This window comes from Lissotriton vulgaris, chromosome 2_2, assembly GCF_964263255.1.
Source record: "Lissotriton vulgaris chromosome 2_2, aLisVul1.2, whole genome shotgun sequence".
In the NCBI taxonomy this organism is placed as follows: Eukaryota; Metazoa; Chordata; class Amphibia; order Caudata; family Salamandridae; genus Lissotriton; species Lissotriton vulgaris.
This window is the reverse complement of record NC_141688.1, coordinates 217,425,346-217,445,763: the sequence shown is the minus strand read 5'-3', so window position 1 is coordinate 217,445,763 and position 20,418 is coordinate 217,425,346. Positions and strand designations below refer to the sequence as shown.

The window sequence follows — 20,418 nt, the reverse complement described above, 5'->3', positions numbered from 1 at the left end:
ACTGCCAGCAGGGAAAGGCTGAGAGAGTGTCCCTCTGGGTCCACATCCCGCCATAGGCGATGATCCACTTTACCTGGGGGGGCGCCACTCTCCTGTAGCAGCAGATTGGCCTTACTCCAGAACCTTGTCACCACGGACTCTCCTCTCCTGTAGCAGCAGATTGGCCTTACTCAAGAACCTTGTCACCACGGACAAGGTGCCCTCAGCTCGGTGGTTCAGCTCCTGCAGGGCTGCCGTCCGGGTCGCCAAAGTTCAGGACAAAGTCCTTTCATGAAGCCTTCCACACAATGCTGGTGCCACCCCACGTAGCCTTCGAGGGTCGGGTCACTTGGCCCTCCTCTCCAGCGCTGTTAGAACTTCTTCGCTCCCCAGTGCTCACTGCTCCCCAGTACTCTAGCTTCACTAGCACCTCCGGTGGCACCTTGAGCACACACACCAGGCACGTCCGAAACTCGCTCCTCCTCTGGCATCTGCTGACCAGGCGCACCTCAGTATGCCTCAGCTGACCCCTTGATACGCACCCTGTGTGTCCGAGTCTTGCTCTGTCTACGTGTGCACACAATCTTCAGGCACTCTCCTCTAGTGCTGCTACTGCAGCCCCACACGCACCCTGCATGCTGGAGACCCACTTCGTTTCTTGGTGCACACGATGACCCAGGTGCTCTCCACTAATGCCCTGTTCGCACCACGACACGCACCATGTGCGGCTGAGTCTCACCTCTCCTCCTGGTGCACACGAGGTACCAGGCGCTCTCCACGAACGCCCTGGCTGCACTACCACATGCCGACCCGTATGTCGGAGACTCACTCCTTCTTAGTGCCCACTATGTCCCGGTACTCTTCACTAGTGCCTGGACTGCACTGCGACACGCACCCTGCGTGTCCCAAATCTCGGCTCTCTTCCACAATGCCCACAATCCACAGGCGCTCCTACACTGTAGCCGCACCAAGACATGCACCCTGCGCATCAGAATCTAGATTCGCTACGAGGTCCCACGATCACCTTAGGCACCCCTCCGGAGGTCTCAGGCTGCCATGACACAGTCCCACCACCGCGCCACTTGAGACTTCCTGGAAACTATTATGCTCCTGTGTTTCCCAACTCACTAGGGGCCCTTGGGGTACAGAATGCAGCACACAGCAAAGTCCTGCTCAGGAAGAAGGGGGGACACGACCCACTGCAGCGCCCCTTCAGTCTCTCCTCGGTCAAGAGCTACAAACTGCCGACAAACCCCAGATCACGAAGCAAGGGTCAAGTGTCTCCCGCAGACTATTCAGCAACTCTTCCTGAGTCTTTAATCACTCAGATGGAGATGGGTCTATTGGTCTATGGCTCTGACCCAGGCCTCTTCACCTCGCAAAGCCTCCCCTGCTCCCCGCTCCAGGTGCAGGGCAGCCTGGCGCCGTCTCCACCCCTCCCCGGGGTCATGACCTCCCTCAGCCTTCCTCACCTCTCCCAGATACAGGAAGGCAATTCACACTCTGCTGAGACACACAAAAAGGTCTAAAGCAGAAACTCAGCCATTTTCTCAAACAGCGGTTTCTGGACACACAGCGACAAAACCATCTACCCAAAAAGATGCGTTATGACGCTGTGAATTTAGACATACCAAACTGTTCCATTTCCAATGCTTGCGAAACCAGGCTAACAATACTACACCCAGCCCCCCCCCTTTCTGTCCTATGGGCAGGGTGGCCTTTCACCAGGGAAATTGAAAGTATTTTCCACTGTCAGGGCCTAGCACACACACTGCCACCAGTCCTGCCTTTCACCTACACCACACACTGCCTAGGGGTTACCCAGGATGTCCTACAGAGGTGCCCCATGTGTATGAAAAAGGGAAAGTCAGGCCTGACAAGGGGTAGCACTTGTCAGGACAACATGCTAATTTAGCATAATGCACGCAGGCCCTACACTGAAGACCTATGTTCCGTCTCTGCGAACTTCTTTAGTATTATCCCTGGCACACACAGTGCACATCACTTAGGGATCTTGCTAGTAAGGCAAGTGTACCAACCAGAGATAACCAATCACCACTACAATTTATACAGGGAACACCTGTACTTGCACATAGATTAGCAGTGGCAAGTACTTACTGTATCTAGCTTCACAACTCTGTCAGGAAAAAGGTATAGCGGAAAAGCAAAAAGTTTCAGTGAGCTTTAGCCAACAAGGCCAAGTCCAGCAAGGGTGAAGACCCTTCTTAAGCAACAACCACATTCCTTGTCAGGGTTAAACACAAAAGTGACTAAATTAGTCAGTAGTAAACCTTCTATGAGCTTGCCACAAAAGCAGGCAGGCTTAACTAAGAGGCACTGTGTTAAGTATTTGGGAAGGACACAAACAGTAATAAAGTGACAACATAGCTCAAGAAAAATCCCACAACAACTAAAACATTTTTTTTAAATGTAATACAAAATATTACACCAAAACAAATTAAATGCAATCCTTAGAAACCCAAGTTATGAATTGTGTAAAGTTTTAAGTGAAAAATAGCTCCTTAAAGATCACAGCTTCAACCGGGGTTCTCTAGTCACATGAGACCGGGGCAAAGCCACAAGTTACGGCTGAGTACGATAAACAGAGGTTCGGCTACGCATTGTGGATTGGGCCTCACCTCAGCTTTACTTCAGATTTAGAAGACATTTTAAAGTAAGGTTCCTTAGAAGGTCAATTTTAGTGGGGCAAGATAACCAGCGGAGTCTGAGCAGGAGGCGTCATCGACAGGAGCCTCTGGAAAAACTTGTGGTGAGTGTTGCAAAGTCATCCTGTGCCCTGGGCACCCCGCATCTTTTTGCTGAATGGTACTGGTGGTAACTAACTACTCTGACTGACCTTGGGCCAGTGCTATGCTGAAAGACACATTTAGAATGCAGTGAAAACACCTACATAAACTAGGGTATACTATGGTATGGGGTACCCCTGTGATTGGCATGACCTACCCTATCAGACCCATTTAAATAACAGGGCAGGGGGATTAAAACTACCTAGAAGTCCCTAGTGTACAATAGGGTATTGCAGTTTAGAGGCCAACAGCTTTTTCTGCTCTTACATGTGTGGTCTGCTGAAGCCGGAGGTCAGTTTTTAAAGTAGTACTGGGTGGCAGGACTACTTTTAAAAAGTAAATTGTGCCCAAACTCGACTTTGGTGTCTGTGGCACTTAAAAATGGGTAACCTACAATGTTTTGCCATATTTGTAACCCCTGGTGTCCCAGGGAGGGGGGTCAGGTATTTTTAAGATGGACCTTTATAAAATTAGTTTTATATGCCCTTTGTTGTGACATTTCACTCCATACATTGTGATAAAGTGCTGCCCAAATTTGACTTTGAAGCTAAGAGCACTGTGGAGGGAGGATGTGCAATATTTCTACAGAGTCAGAACCCCCAAAGTCTCCCCTAGTTGTTTCATGGGGTGGTGGTCCTGTAGATTTAGGCAGAGTACTTATAAAATATGCTTTTACAATTCCTAGTGCTGGAAAAAGGAACAAGTCATTTTTGCCATTGCAAAACCTATGCCACATAGGTTAACATGGCAATAGGTTATTAACTAATAACTCACTCAATATGATATTGTTGAATATCTCCTAAAATGTACAGATAAGACGTTATAATACATTCTTATTTGTAGATCCAGATACTGCCTTCCAGTGGTCTGTCCTGATTGGTCGGAGTTAAGTGGATGCTGCTCTGATGAGGTGATAAAGGGCCCCTGGGGTTAACCAGCTCTGCTAGGAGGGTAGTGTGCTCCTACACACTAGCTCTCTGGCTTGTTTTTACTCCCTCCCTCCGCCCCCACCTCCTACTGCTACCTCTATCATCGTAACCTATGGATCGATTCAAAACTTTAAGACCTGAGCAACATGGCTGATGCCCGGTGGTGGTGTTAGACAACTAATGGGGAGATTGGCCCTGGTTTTCCCCTCGACCGTCACCTACCCAGCTGGACATTGGATACAGTTCTTCTACATCTCCTTGCTATGGCTCCCTCCTCCCCTCCTTTCCTAACAAATTCTCTCAACCTCGTTGTTTGGTTACTGTAACTTACTAAGCTATTGTAATTGTAATTGATGCATTTTGAAATGCAATGTCCCTTTCTCATAGCGCTGTGATACCTCCGGGTTTAGCTAGCACTATATAATCCTTTTGATGTACCGTTTAATGCAACGATGCTCTGGTTAAACGCTCTGATACCTCCAGGTCTACACAGCGCTATATAACCTTCGTATTTCTATTGACTAAAACTGGTTTCCTGAACGCTGAGACCTGAGGATTATGGCTGATGACCGGTGTAGCTGCTAGACAGCTAATGAGATGAGCACTGGTTTCTCCCCTGACAGTCACCTACCCAGCCGGACATTGGTCACAGTTCCTAGTCTCCCCGCTATTACTCCTCCCCCCTACGAATTCCTAAAATGTGTTTTTGTGTACTGTTCCTTACTATGCTCTTGTTTCTGTTGTAACTTTAAATGCAACGTGTCTGATGTAAAGTGCTCTGTTACCCTCGTGGGTCACATCGCGCTATATGAAACTTAATAAATAAATAAAATAAAATAAAACAGGAATGCCTGAGGTTTGGAGGATTTGGTGCACTCTGCTACAAAATATTGGCACACTCTTCAGGATGTTGTCATACCCTTGGTGAGTTGCCCTGCTCCCATTGGTCAGGAGTGACATCCTGCTTGATCCAGAGAACTTTTAATAAGTATCTGAGAGGGGCAGAGTCTCTGAGATCTGCTGCTTAAAACTAAAGAAAGCAAGATGTTGCCATGCTGAGAAGTTGGGGGTAAATTCTAACGATTGCCGTCTGAAGACTGCACCAGCTGAAACTACAGACCTGTGGACTATCTTGCTGTAAAAGAACTAAAGAGTGGACTCCCTGCAAACCACAGGTTAACAGAGCTCACCTAGAACATCACCACCAAGGATCCTCTACCTGTAGCACTACCAGTGCATTTTTTAGGGTTTTGTCCAAGTGGATTGTGGGAACTGAAGTCCTCAACTTTCAAGGACAATCTTGGAGCTTCCAGACACTTTGAGGGAGTTTGGAACCCTTTAGAGAACTTCAGGAATACGTTCCAGAAGTTTGGGGAACTTTGGAGCAACCTTGAGAAAAAGCACCATAGGGGGAACGACTCAACTTGGCCAGCCAAGCTGCCTACCTTAAACAGCGAGACGGCGTAGCCATCCAGGTTTGTCCTGCTGAAAGCTCCGTAGTTCTGACTAACACAGTTTGACTGGGAGTAGAAGAAGTACGAGGCTGGCGTACCCTCACCGAATCCGGCCTGGTGAAGAGGATCGAGTGACCCCACAAGAACAAGCTCCAGAAAAGTTTCTAAGTCCGAAGGTAAAAACTTTGAACGGGACCTACCGCGAGGGGAACACGCTCAGGGCTCCATCGAGGTTGGTCAGAAACTTTGACTTTGAGTCGGTCTATAGTGACCAGATGTCCAATTATGGTGCTATAGCTTTCTAAGTGCTATTTAATGCTACATCTTTGAAAATCCATATCTCCGGTTCCCTACATTGAATTATTGTCGTTTTGGTGTCATTTCAAAGATACAAATATTTCCTATTGTTCGAAATTGGTGTAGGATTTTTATTATGTGTTGTGTCTTAAATGTTTACTGAATTGGTGTTTACATACCTGTAATAAGCCTACTTGCTAGCAGCCACGTAACCAAGGGTTCAGCATAAGAATACTTCCTAAGACCTATTCTGAGCCCTATACTATGTTAGTGGCCTTATTGCCAGTGGCAGACCTACATTTGCCCCTAGCAATAATCCACTTTCCAACAGTGAGGATGTCTACATTTGAATGGTATCACTTTTTGAAAGTCAAAAATCTACAGCGGGTTGAAGTTTTAGGCTTTAGCTGACGTGTCCTAGGAAGTAAAATGGTACGTGAGCTCTACTCTCACCGGTTTAATGAATCAGGATTTATGTTTGTTATGATTGATGCAAACTCCACTATGTGGTGTCTTTAGTAGACTATCTATTTAAACAGGAGGTACCCCAAGTAACGCTTCGGCATCTGGGTCAATTCACTAAATCATGCCTTGGGATAGATAACCAAACCATAAAAGGTTAAAGAGATACTTCACGATAATAATCTTTGGAAAAATCATACTATTTTGAACGAAAATCAATAGCCTAAGGAAATTCCAAAAGAAATATATTCCAAATACTCATCATTGAAAAATACTTCTCTGTATTTATTCAGATTTTTTTTACTTTTTTTACTCAAAAATACATATTTCTCTTGTTTTCATATATATACACAATATTTACATTGGACACACAAACAAAAGAGTATATGTTTTACTTTTTGTTTCTCGTCGCCCTACTAATTAATCAGGATGCTCCTTAGCACCTTGGCTGCTAGAGCAATTTTCCTCCAGTGCTGAATTATTTAAAAGCCCCTTGTTCATGATGAGCTCAGCTCGTCATCAGCACAGCTCCACTGTGCCTCATGACGAGCTGAGCTCGTCATGAGCATCGAAGGGGTTAAGAATGTTCTACAGTAAGCGTTCCTTAAATAAAAGATCACCCTACAGGCAAAAACTGTGAGGCTAATAACTACAACCTCTGTTAAATTTTTTGGGGTGTCTTCAAATAATCTGTCGACGCAGTTCAGCCCATTATCTTTCGGGCCTCATCAGGAATCGGGTAGTTGAGTATACAATTTTCACAAGATCCACTTAAAAAATCAAATACACCTTATTTATACCCTTAAATCTAGGAATATTGGTATTAGCATATATATACATACACATAGGAACATTCGATTAAAGTTCATGCTAAATTCTGAAGTGGCGGCTGATTACATAAATTACTATATATATATATATATATATATATATATATATATATATATATATATATATATATATATATATATATATATATATATATATACATACAACTTGGAGTGCCTCAAACCCTTTATTTTGTGTAATAAATCGTAAAGAGTGTTCGGAAAGTGCACCGTGCCATAGAGAAGATTCCTAACTCCTCATTCCATAATCTAAAACAAAGAGAAAAATCAAACGCTAAATATATGTCAATCTGGACAATCATAAATATCATTATCCATTGTTTTCCATATTCTTAAACTGCATCCATTTCCTTCTTCTTAAACAACGGGAAACTAAAGACAAAATATACTAAATGCATCTAGTTCCCAATGAAACTACCCAAAGGTTCCAAGGACTGAGGTAAGAGCTCTCAAGTATAGTTATCTAATATCATTCACTTACTTAGTATGAGCGGAGAATCAACCCAACAAACTGTGGTCTCCTCCGAGATATGTCAATCGTCTGTATCTGCCTCTAGAAGTACCGAAAGAAACAGTTTTTACCATGTCTTTCTTTAGATAAAGACCTCCCCTTGGATTGACTGTAAAGATGCGTGATTCTTACCTTACTGAACAGGTCTATTCTTTCGGGAATCAATCCATCGCCATGCCGCATCCTACGTGTGCATGCAGTCACGTGATGCGGAAGGAGCGTTATATGCGGAAGTCTGGTCATAGACACTAACGAAATGTCCGCCTTCACTCCTCAAAAACTTCGTAGAAAGACAAGTATTTTAGTCAAACACCAAACGCACCCAATTTATTTGAAGTGTAATTTATTTCACATTACCGAGTTATATTCTAAAATGCATCACTCCCTTGTCTTACAGCCCCTATAGTTTACTTAAATATAGTGTAGTGAACCCAAACGTGCATGGACCTTCACAAGGAAAACCTGTGAAAAAAGACTTGCGTTATTTATTTAATGTAAAAGAAACCTAATGCAAAAAAAGAAAAGAAAAAAGACTCGCGTTTTGTATTTAATGTAAAAGTACCAACTCTCTACTGGGGAAATGTTATTCCAAATATAACATTACCCGATTTTCAAAATACTGATAACAAAAGATGCCCAACAATTATTTGTATCAGTCTAATAACTGGCATTATTATATATTGTGTATTACAAACCTTACTACCCAATGTCATGCCGCCACTCCTTACAATCTTGACTTATATCGAGACAATAAGACCCCAATTACCAGCATTAATATGTACAGATATCCAGATTTTGATTATATCTAAATGAGAACTGGTATTTCTACATACATCACCCCTTCAGTTCACTTGTTCCAGCTACACTTACACAAGTATCATTGCAATAAAGCCCAGATCTCATCTTTATCATTGAGGCCTATTGTGGCTGTATGTTATTTCTCTATTTCTCTATCAATCTGGCCTCTAATCTGTTCAGTTTGGTTTGAAGTTTTTCTCCACAAACATTCATGATCACACATAATACTGACCATTTTATGTCATTTTCTGAGTGGTTTAGGTTTTGAAAATGATGTACTAAAGGAGCCCCTTGTTCTTTACATTTTATCCTTGATTTGTGTTGCTTTGCCCTATATAATATTCATCACATGGGCATTTTATACAATACAGTGCATTCTTAGAATTGTAATTGGAGAATACTTTTTGCTGATTTATCGGACTATTGATAACCAATTGTTTAGTATCTTCTGTAAGTCTACATGCCATACAGTTTGACACCGAAAATGCCCGACCACCGGAGGTAAACTGAGTCAACCTCTCAGATCTTTTTTTAGGGGATTCAGTCGGTCTACCTGCTCTCACTAGTTGTTGCCGTATGTTCATTTCTTTTTTAAATGCAAAAAGAGGTTTTTGAATTCCTACGGGTTCAATCAATTTCCAGTTTTTAAAAATAATTTTCTTAACGCAATTTGCTTTTGGATCGAATGCCAATACACATGTCAATGGGGTATTCTTATCATGTTGTTTAGGGGCAAGCAACACCTCTCTTGGTGTGTACCACGCTCTCTTCAGAGCCACTTTCACCAACCTCTTGGGGTAGCCACGGGCTATTAAATTCTCTTTTAGGGGTTTGTATTGTTAAAATAATCTTCCCTACTGGTACAATTCCTCCTAACATGGAGGAATTGTCTACAGGGCAGATTTTCACTCAATGTACGAGAATGGCAACTGGCAAAATGTAAAAGAGTGTTTCGGTCTGTGGGCTTGGTGTATAAACTGACTGTAAGATGACCTCTCTCATGTAGAATATATACATCTAGAAAATGTATCTTTTTCTGCTCCTTAAACATAGTAAAGTTTAATTCTGCAGTTCTTTTGGAAATCTGTTAGTTCTGATTCTTCTCCACCCCATATCATAAATATGTTGTCTATATAATGACACCAAACCCCCACCTTAATTTTAAAAGGGTTAGTGTTGCTATAGATCCATTTCTTTTCAAATTTTGACATGACCAGGTTGTCAATCTCTGGTGAAAAACTACAACCCAATGCTACTCCTGATACTTGTAGATACAGAGTTTCCTTACAGTTAAAAAAGTTGTTCTTTAAGCATAGATATACTAAGGATATTATAAAATCTGTAGGGGCTTGATGTGGCCGCTCTCGTTGGTCTAGAGTATACGTCATTACTGCCAATGCCTCATCTTGAGGTATGTTGGTGTACAAGGATTCGATATCGAAAGATACCAACAGTTGTTTTTCCATATTGTAATTTAGACCTTCCACTTTCGATATCCAATCCATAGTATCACGGACATAGGAACGGGTTTCTATAACCAAGGGAATTAAGTGTTGTATTTAGCAAGAGGCTCCAGTATGGGACCGCAAGCGGACACTATGGGTCTACCTGGTGCTTAGTCATCGACTTATGCACCTTGGGTAGGACATAGATATTTGGTATTTTGTTGTTGTTTGTTGTTCAGAAAAGTCAAGGTCATTTCGACATAGCCAACCCTCTTCTTTGGTGATCTCTAGGATCTCTAGGATTTCTGGATTTCTGATTTTGTGTGGGGTTGTTTTCTAGTACTCTATAATGTATAGGGTTTGATAACTGAAGTTTCTCCTCCTGATCATAATTATCCTTTGCCCAGAGGACGATTCTACCCCCTTTGTCCGCTGGCTTTGTTATTATAGCAGAGTTTTCATATAAATCTGCTACAATTGCCATTGTAAAAAATCTTCTATTTTTGTAATGTGTCTAGTTCTCGTAACTTCTGCTCTTCAAATACCAGGATGTCCGCTGGTAATAATATACTCTTTGGGATAAACTTTGATTTATTACGCAGTCCACTTATATTGGTCTGTTCTTTCATTTCTCTCTCTAAAACGAAAGCTGTAAGCCTTACCTTTCTTAGAAACTGCAGGATTTCTGTTTTTGTGTCTACCTGTTTCTGTAAGACCGTAGGCACAAAAGAGAGTCCTTTGTACAACACTGCTAATTCCGTTTCTGTAGGGGTATAATTAGAAAAATTGTAAATGGGTATAGTTTCTAATTTATCTAATACTCCTATAATATTTTGACTCAGCGTCTGTATGTTTTCCTCAGAGTACGGAAGGGTTCTGAGTCTTGATTCTGATATGGTACTGGGGGTTAGTATTGACCCTATTGTGGGAACTGACCTACTTGTTCGTTGTACCCTCTCCATATTTATCCACATCCTCTGCCTCGGTACCTGCATCTCCCAAAAAAAGGTGGTTAAGTCATTGGGTATTGAGGGTATGGATGGTAGCCACTATAAGACCCTTGGTCGGAATCTGATGATGTATTTGAAAAAGTAATGAATTTGTACCGTGATCTACCTCTATACTGAAGATTTAGTGCACTTGGGTTGTTATTCTGATAAAAATTGTATTTCAAATAGGGATAGATTTCTTCTAACTTGAAGTTCTTTATGTCTCTGGCGACTATTTTTCTGGTTTGTAGTGTGAACTTCAAACTCTGCAATTGTTTTTTGGTTTGATTCCAATAAAGTTTGGAGTCTTTAATGGTAGTGTCTCCCAGGATGTCCTGTTCTAAAGCCTGAATTTCTTTACGTTCTTCCTCATTTAATCTAAGAGCAGTTTCTATTGATAATGCTATCCAATCAATTGAACATTTAGTTCCTACCCCTCCAAATCTGCCTAAGTAAGTTTTAGCAGTAATCAAAATTACAGGGATATTTTTCACCTGGAGTCCCACTGGAATGATATTATTTTTAGATGTTCTAATAAGACTTTTGCATGTAGCTGGATTCTTATGTTTTTCTTTTTGAGGTGTTTTAGTCTCTACTTTATCTACATTCACAATTTGTTCTGCTGGTTGATCGCCACTCAATAGCGAAGGGATTTTCTATAAAGTACTAATTTCTTCTTCAGTATAACTCACTATTACCGGTTCTGACATATCAATGGGTATCTATCATTGACCTACGAACGTTCCTATGTATACTACCAGCGTGATGATTAGTTATATTGGAATTCCACATGACTACAGATATACTTAATTCTTAATTTTTCACACACAGTCTTCACGACTATCTAAATTTTTGGGGAAAAACCCTCACACTTAACCAAGTGCAAAATACACCTTTTTAAACAGGGGGTACCCTAAGTAACCCTTCGGCATCTGGGTCAATTCACTAAATCAAATAATAATAATAATGCCTCAGGATAGATAACCATAGTAGGTAGAAGAGATACTTCAATTAACTCTTCCTTTCGATATTTATCTCTGGAAAAATCATACTATTTTGAATAAGAATCAATAGCCTAAGGCAATTCCCCATAAAATATATTTCAAATACTCATCATTGAAAAATACTTCTCTGTATTTATTCTAATTTTTTTCTCTTTCCTACTTTTTCACTTTCTTTTAAAGACTAAAAAATATATATTTCTCTTGAGTTCACATATATACACACATTTACATCACATGAACATGTATACACAATATTTACATTGTACACACAAACAAAAGAGTATATGTTTTACTTTTTGTTCCTCATCGCCCTTCTAATTAATCAGGATGCTCTTTAAGAATGTTCCAGGGGAGGAGCCAAGATGGCGATCGGGTCGGACGTCTGAGCTCCCGGCTCCGTAAGCCACCAACCTTTGTCACAAATCCTGCCTTTAATCCTGGCTCGCACCGGACCAAAATGACGAGATAATCGTGCAGAAACGGCTGCCTTCTCATCGAGCTCTCCGCCGCCCGAATCGGTGCAGGACTCACCACTTTCCTCGATCTCTGGAGCTGCCCGGGCAGCTGTGCTGATCGCTGCCGCCGGCCATTACGCGACCGAGCTGGTTGGACGAGCGGGGGTGTTGCCGCTGCCTACAGGAGTGAGCTGACCTCGGCGATGGATTGTTTGGCACCCTTTCGACACTGATTTGCTCGCCTTAGTCGAGGTACGTCCACATGCAAGTGCTGCCTCCGACGTGGCGCTTCCCCCCGCTCTGCTGCGCTTTGTCTGGACCTTTCCCGTCCGGGGGTACATTACGGCGGTGGACCTTTTGATTTGGTGGGAGAGGCTGAGAGACTCCCGTATTGTACGGTCACCTAACTGTGGGCTGCACTTCCACCGTGCTTTAACGCCGGCTTCCAGGGGGGCTTGTTCGCCTCCCCCTTCACCACCGCGGAGTCCGGAGGGGCGGCAATGGCGCTTGCCTTATGAGATGGGGGTCAGACTGCTCCGCCATCCCTGCTCCACACTGCCCAGCCTGACCCCGGACTAGAGGAGGACTCCGAGACATCGCCGCCCGCAGTGGATGGCTTACTATCCCAGGGCTCCCTGACTTATGGGGACATTCTGCGCGCCATCACAGATTTGGGGACAACATGGCGGCGGACCGTCCAGGAGCTGTCGGAGAGGATCGAGGGAGCATTGTCCTGTGCCTCCCAACCGGGGCAGGCTGTCCCCCCGCCGCTCTCAGTACTGTCCGGGAAGGGTACACAGTTGCACTCTGCGAGGGAAGGGGTGAGCGGTGCCCCTGGCTACAGTGTGGGCGATCTTCCCCTTGGAGAGGCTCTAGATACAATGTTGCCCCCCACTCTGGGTACAGTGACTCAGTCTCCATATCTACCGCTCTTCCAGAGCCTGACCCTCCCTGGAGACTTGCTTTCTGAAGCCGTGTCTCTGCAGCTGCTGACACTGTACTGTCCGGTGACGGAAGAGGTGATTTACAGATTTCTTGCTGGCACTGGTGGTGATCGGGGACGCTTCTCTTTGTCTCCGGAGTGCCATACTTGCCTGGAACGGCCATTTTGTCCCTTTGTTCTTCCCAGTGGACACTCGCGGCAATGGCCAGCCCGGGCCGGAATTTGCCGTTCGGGACAGGGCTGAGTTTCTTTTCTGGTACTTTGCTCCAATGGAATGGCCACGCCTGGAGCAGTTTCATCAATCGGGCCAGGGTTGAAGTGGCCCCTCATTTCGGCTAGTTGGATCGGCTGGCGGTATCTTGGACTGTTTCTCGTTTAGATTTGGTGCTTAATGTACGCTTGCAGCCTCTTTCCCAATTGGGACCTGTGTCTATCCTGTACAATTGAGCCTTTTCACGATGGGATGGGGGCTCTGTTTGGGTCCGGGGTCCGAAGGGTGATTATTGTTGACTAGCCTTTACGTGTGCCCCCCTTTCAGGTCGTGTTTGGGGTGGGTAATTACATGGTGTTTATTTGTGTGGGCTGCCCGGGGACTGAAACTGCTCCTGTACATGTTGTATACACACATTGTGTGTTGTTTTCTTCCATCGCTTCTATTGTTGCCAATTAGTACAGCACAGTCGCTTCTGGAGTCGGAGGCTCTGGTGTGGGCATGTAATGGATGGCTGGGATTCCGGGAGTTCTGTGACTCAGAGGGCTCCTCCCCCCGCCTTTTCCTTTTCGGGGAGTGGTTGATTAGCTTGTCTTTTTCTCCCTCCCTGAATCCAAGAGTGATGTTTTTTCTTTTCTTCTTTTTCTTATTCATGTTTCCTTCCTTTCTTCCTCTACACTTCTCGCTGTTCTTCCTCCTTTCTTCCGACTTTCTTCTTCCTAAATTTCGGGTTTATGGGGCGACAGGCACGCTGCTAGGGGGGGGTAGTACATAGCCTCTGCATGTGTGCAGGGTGGGGGGTTATTGTTCCTTTTTGTTCGTTTCTATGGGACCTGTTTTGTTCTTTCTATGATTTTCGCTTATCTTTCCATGTTGGGAGTGCTGGGTGTAGGGTGGCAGTGGCACGGTGACTGGTATCATGGGCGCTACTACGTGGCGTGACTATTGTGTGGCCATCCTGCCTGGTGGGGACTTGTTTACCGCATTGGGACTAGCTTGACACAGGCGCTAAAATCAAGTCCCGCCTGCATGGACTTCGTTTATATCTTCTTTCTTTGTTCGGAATATTACGACCTGATCTTCATAGTTGCATAATGAAAAATTTAAAATTTAACCTACAATTATCCTGTGACATGGTGCTGTGTAGTCCTCAGTCTTTCTCCTGTAAATGCTTACGATTCTGATACAGTACTGTGTTGCCTTAACGTATGCTACCGTGCTACCTGATTGTTCGTGGCCGGCCGGCTGGTTGTAGGCCCGTATATGTTATTACTTCTGATGCACAATAAAGGTTTTCAAAAATTAAAAAAAAAAAAAAAGAATGTTCCACACTGAGCTTTCCTTAAACAAAAGATCACCCTATAGTAAAAAATATTGAGGCTAATAACGCCAACCTCTGTTGTTCCAAAATACTCCAAACGTACTTCTTATTGTTTTACATTTCTACGGGTGTCTTCAAATATTCTGTCGACACGCTTCAGCCCATTAACTTTCGGGCCTCACCTGGACTCGGGCAGTTGAGTATACAATTTTCACAAAATCCACCTTAAAAATCAAATACACCTTATTTATACCCCTAAATCTAGGAATATTGGTATTGGCATATATATACATACACATAGGAACATTTGATGAAACGTCTTGCTAAATTCTGAAGTGGCGGCTGAATACATTAATAACTATATATACACCTTGGAGTGCCTCAAACCCTTTCTTTTGTGTAATAAATTGTAAAGAGTGTTCGGAAAGTGCACCGTGCCATAGAGAAGATTCCTAATAACTCATTCCATAATCTAAAACAAATAGAAAAATCAAACACTAAATATATGTCAATCCGTAAAATACCGTATAAATACCGTTATCCATTGTTATCCATCGTTTTCCATGTTCTCAAACTGCATCCAGATAGTGGACTATCTAGACACTTTTACCAGTAGGATAAAGTGGTGCATCACATGATTTATACGTTTTGGTCTCCTGGTCTCTTATTATTATCAGCATGATGACAATCCTGGTGTATGAAACCACCATCTTTTAAGAGGCAAAGACCTATTCAGCATGTCCAGCTTTTATGCCTAAAATGTTCCCGAACACCAATAATCCCAAATATAAAAGTGTATAATTATTGAAAAAGGTCCATGATATAAAGATTCAAGATCCATGCATATATATGCATGGATCTTGAATACATTTCTACTTTCTGTGATCGCCTACACTGTTTGAATACTGACTGATTGTGTATTATAGTATTCTAATATTGGCTTTCTGTTTTTTTTATTTCTAGCTGCCACTTTTATGGAGCACTGGAAGCGAAGGCAGATGCGGCTCAATTATAGATGGGATCTGACGGGGTTTGAAGAAGTTGAGGTAAGTCTGTGAAGAAAAATATTTCTTATCTCGCAGTTTCCCAATTGCAGATGGCTCCCGTAGCGGAGTCATTAATGTTCTTAATACCACCTCAAGGGTTTTTTTTTACTTTCAGAGTACCAGATTATGCTCACAATTATCTTGTTCTGTTTTGACCATTTTAAATTTCAGTCCTGAACTTTCCCTGGTAAATGTCTACATGATTCTCCACCTCATTGTTTTAAGTGTAGAACGTATTCCCTGATCACCATAGATGAAAGTACCAGCATTTTAATAATGTATCTATTGATGCCTGATTTTATATGCATTAGAAATAGTCACTCAATTAGTCCTAGCTTCCATTTACAGAGAAATATTTCAATGGAGGTGGTACCCTTATTTAAAGTTGACATGTTGTTGGAGTATGCCTTGTAGTACTTAGTGCTTGGGTGAGTGGAGGGCCAGGGAGTAGTTACCTTCCAATGGTGGTCAACCTCGAAGATGATGTTGTACTGTGACATTGTCTACCGATCTCCAAGGGTTTAGAAGAGTGAGTGGAAGATCTGGTTCTGATGAGTAAAATATCCCATTTTCTGAACACATTGGCTTTGTTTTCATGGTATCCTTGGCAGTATTATTTTGCAAGCTATCTGTACAGCGAACATTCCAGCTTCACAAAGAATGTGTGTCTTGCAGTTGAGTGCAATAAATTCAAGAAGTGTGTGTGTCCACGTGGAAGACGACGTATGGCGAAAAAAGGTTGGGGGTAAAGAAATGGATATCCCGATTGTGACTTTGAGTATCCTACTAGAAGGTGAAGTCACTCTAGATACCAGTAAAAATACTCGACGTGTACAATTTAGGAATTGTCTACAAGACGAGTTTTTTCGTCTTAGCAGTCAGACGCTATAGGTTTTTCTAAGAAAGTGCACAAAGACAACAACACACATACAAAACACATTGTGGGTCCAGGGGTTAACATCTGGTTCACTTGAATATAGTAGTTTCTTTGAAATTCTACCAAAGTAATGAAACAATATTGTAACTATCAGTAGAAATGTGTTGGTAAACATTTTGGACTCTGTATAAACAAGCAACCACACTACATACTTGATGCATTGCTGTTTGACAAATTGGTAGGTTTCCCTATTTCTGTCGGACAGATGTTAAGGTATTGACAGCTCACTGCCTTTGCACTCTTTTTTTTTTTTTGTCCTCATTTGCCACAAAGATTTGTTTCCATGATGAAGTCGAGTGGTATACGAGCGGGGTGCTGTCTCAGCAGATATCTTAGCTGGTGGGGTTCAGATTTACCTTTCGATACGTAACCCTCAGCTCCTCCTTCTCAACCAACTTTATTTCACCAAACGAAAACCAACCATAAAAAAAGAAAGTGGAACTTTCCACAATGATACCTGGCCCTGGGGTATGTCCAAGTGGCTTAATCATTGGACCCGGGGGGAAAAAAAACCCCGGAAATTCAATGTGCCCAATTTAGTAGATACCAAAACGTCTTTTTATTTGAGTTACTAGACCTACCCAGGTCTAATCTGGAGACAGTTAGAATCGAGGAGTACCAGTCTTCTATTGTAGGGGGCAGAGAATCTTTCCATCTTCTGCATATCTCCCTCCTGGCAAGCAAGATAGAATAGAAAACTAATTTCTTCTCTGAGCTATGGAGACCCTCCATAATGCCAAAGATAATCAGTGGGAGATCGAGGACTATGTTCGAGCTCAGAGACAAAGACAAAGTTCTTTTTATGTCCTCCCAAAAAGTTGACAAAGCAGGACACTCAAAAAACATATGATAGTCCAAAACAGCTACCTCCCCACATTTAGGGCATGCTACCTGGCTCCCCTGTGTACATTTCGAAAGCCTTAATGGAGAGTAGTAGGCCCTGTGGATAGTAAAGATGTGAAGTCTAAGGAGCCAAGATGGTTTCACTACCTCCCACAATATTCCACAGGATAGGCTCCAGAGCGTATGTAGATTACGCCCCATTATGGTTGACGACCAAAGGTCCTCTGGTAATGAGAAAGCTCCATCCCTTTCCTCCATAATCAGGTTGTACCATGCTGAAATTTCCTTTTTGGCGGGAGGTTTATCGACCAAGGATGATATTAATTGGCTGTAACCTCCTATGGGGAATTTATTTCCACGCGTTGTACGAGAGGCATATGCGTGGGACCAGCTAGCTATTTCCATATATTTAAATCTAGCAAAGTTTATGCCAATGATGTTTCTAAGACACTCCCACAGGAGCAGCTCTCCTTCTGTGAACAAATCCCCCCAAACAGCCAACCCAGCTTCCTTAATTGGTATCGCTAGACTGTCTCTCAACCAAGCGGGAGTCTCAGGGAGATCCTACAGTGGAGTCCTGCTGTTGTAATACCCTACTTTAATGGTTTTAGTTATCTGTGCCCACATTTTGGCCATTCCTTGCAAGATCTTCAACTTAATTTTTTTTTAAAACTTAGGGTCCCCAAACTTAAACAAAAACCCTGAATGGCTAACCCCTTCACCTGTGAGAAGGGTGGAATACAAAGAACCGCCCCATACCCTGATGGATTTTTAAGAAGCACTCTGACATGTGATAGTTGAAATGCCCATGCATATATTTGGAAGTCTGGGGCTGCGATTCCACCTTTTTCTCTGCGCCTCCTGAGCTTTTTCCAGGAGATCCTCGAAAGGCGGTTACTCCAGATAAAGGAGTTAATATCCGATTGTAGTTTATTTATTAATGAGGGATCAAAATATAACGGAATTGTGTTGAACAGAAAAGAGACCTTAGGTAAAATAGACATTTTAATTAAATTAACCCTTCCTAAAAATGATAAGGGAAGTTGTGCCCATGACATTAATAATTTACGGCATTCCTTAGCTACAGCTACAAAATTTATCTTGGCGATCTGATTGATATATTTGATGATGTTAATACCCAGGTATCTCAACTTATTCCCCGGGCGTATCATGATGTCTGCTGGAATCTGATCTACGTTCCAAATCAACATCTCTGTTTTGTCAGGGTTGATCTCATACCCAGAGATTTCTCCAAACTCCGAGGCCAACTTAAAAACTACTGGAAGCGCTGTGTTTACTGTATACCAGAATATCGTCGGCGTATAGGGCCACCTTTCTCTCCCACCCCTTATACATGAACGGTCTGATGTTAAAATTCTCCCTTAAATTCTGGGCAAATGGTTCAATGTATAGATCGAACAAGAGTGGGGAGAGAGGGCAGCCCTGCCTAGTACCTTCCGATGCCTTTGCACTCTTGATACACTTTGTTTCACTATTTAGGTGAAGAGAATTTAAGGAGAAAAAGAGAATTCTAAAAAATGTTATTGCCTCGCCTCCCCACTCTTACACTAGAAATGTATATATAATTAAATCTGGAATACTGCTTCAGATTGTCACCATTTTGGAAGGTGGCGCTTTCTCTTGTGACTTGGCAGCACAATACTGCTAGGAAGCAGCCCGCCACTTGTAACTTTGGGTATGTAGGCTATAACTCAAACAGACCAGAAAATATATTTACGTTTTCACAGACAAATGGGTCTATTCAAATTAAAGCTTCTTTACAAAGATAACTGTTTTCAAAGGGAGAAATTTATATCTTGGGATGGTTGGTAAATTAATTATCACTATAGTTTATATAGCAGGTGCTTTGTTAGAGCCTAGTTTTACGAATAGCAAAGCCTATCTCGAAATTGTACCTGCATCAATAGAAGCACTCATCTTGATCTGGTAAATTTTGCATATTAGAATTATATTTATTTCTAGTTTCTGTATGGATGACTTGGCACTTTCTGGCAGTATCTATACAATTTTTTAATAACCGGTTTTGGGGCGTGTGTTAAAGTGTATAAAATAGATTTCAGCTTTTCAATTGGCTAGTATTTGTTTTTGTGTGTATTGAGTTGAATGTGCGTTTACACCTGTTTTTATTAAACAGTAAATAATTTTTTGTCTTTGTTTTTTCTGATTTCCTGAAGGGGACAGTCAAGGTTTGGATTTTACCTTTTTTGTCACTGCTTCAGCTTATCACAATCACCACTTCAGAGAGGATTCCAATTGATTTGCTGCCTAATGACATTTTTGAATCCCGTCTAGCTTTCACCTAGAAAATGATTGCAACCATTTTTCTAGACAGGCTGCTTTTTTCATTTTTAAATTTCTGGCTGATTCACTGTTTATTGCATCACCTCTATATTTTTATGAATCGGCTTTGCATAAGTTGGCCGGTCAGTTGCTGCTTTAAAAAAATATTGCATGTGTCGCCTCTTTCCCATTGTATGGCTGCTTGGGTTTGGCGAAAATGTCACCTGCTCCAATAAATATAGCCACTTAATTCTGCCTCCTTCATCAAAAATTCTTTGCAGGTGCTTCCGAACATCTAGCATACAATTACGTTGTTGCCTGACGGTAAAAGCCTCACAACAACAATAATTATGCTTGATAAAATCAATGCCACTGGTTAATGTCCTGAGTGTTGCTCTCTATACATTGTGCCTTCTCTCTGCAGGATCATCCAAGGGCAGAATATGAGGCAAGGGTTTTGCAGAAATCTCTTAGGAAGGAACGAAAAACTAAAGAGGTAAGGTCAGAGTCCTACTGTGTTTTATCTGTTTCTTGTTACAAGATTGCAAGGTAAAGGAAGAAGAATGTCATTGCAATTGGGGGCATCTGTTTTGAGATTTATAAATAAAACCATATAGTTCATTGCCCTACCTCTTCAGGTGAGAATGCAGATCATAGAGACAATTTTACTAAAGGAGACTTATTTAGAATAGATGCCATATGGTACCAAGAGGAGGTTGACAAATAGTTTTTTATTTATGTATGAACTTTTTCAACCATTAAGTAGTTTTGTATATTGTCCCTAAATGTTTTCTTATACTAGAGTCAGATCATTGATTGTATAGACTACACATTGATC

General features: G+C 42.3%; 1 protein-coding gene across 3 annotated transcripts in view; it reads left to right on the top strand.

Annotated features, from left to right (window-relative positions):
- The window catches only part of LOC147729263 (anoctamin-1-like), a 921,928-nt gene that overhangs the window by 760,347 nt on the left and 141,163 nt on the right, over positions 1–20,418 (top strand). For all 3 annotated transcript variants that reach the window (XM_086959573.1, XM_086959572.1, XM_086959574.1), the window contains 2 exons: positions 15,417–15,499; positions 20,005–20,076. In XM_086959573.1, coding sequence (XP_086815699.1) covers positions 15,417–15,499; positions 20,005–20,076 — 155 coding nt within the window. The remainder of the gene's footprint in view (positions 1–15,416; positions 15,500–20,004; positions 20,077–20,418) is intronic.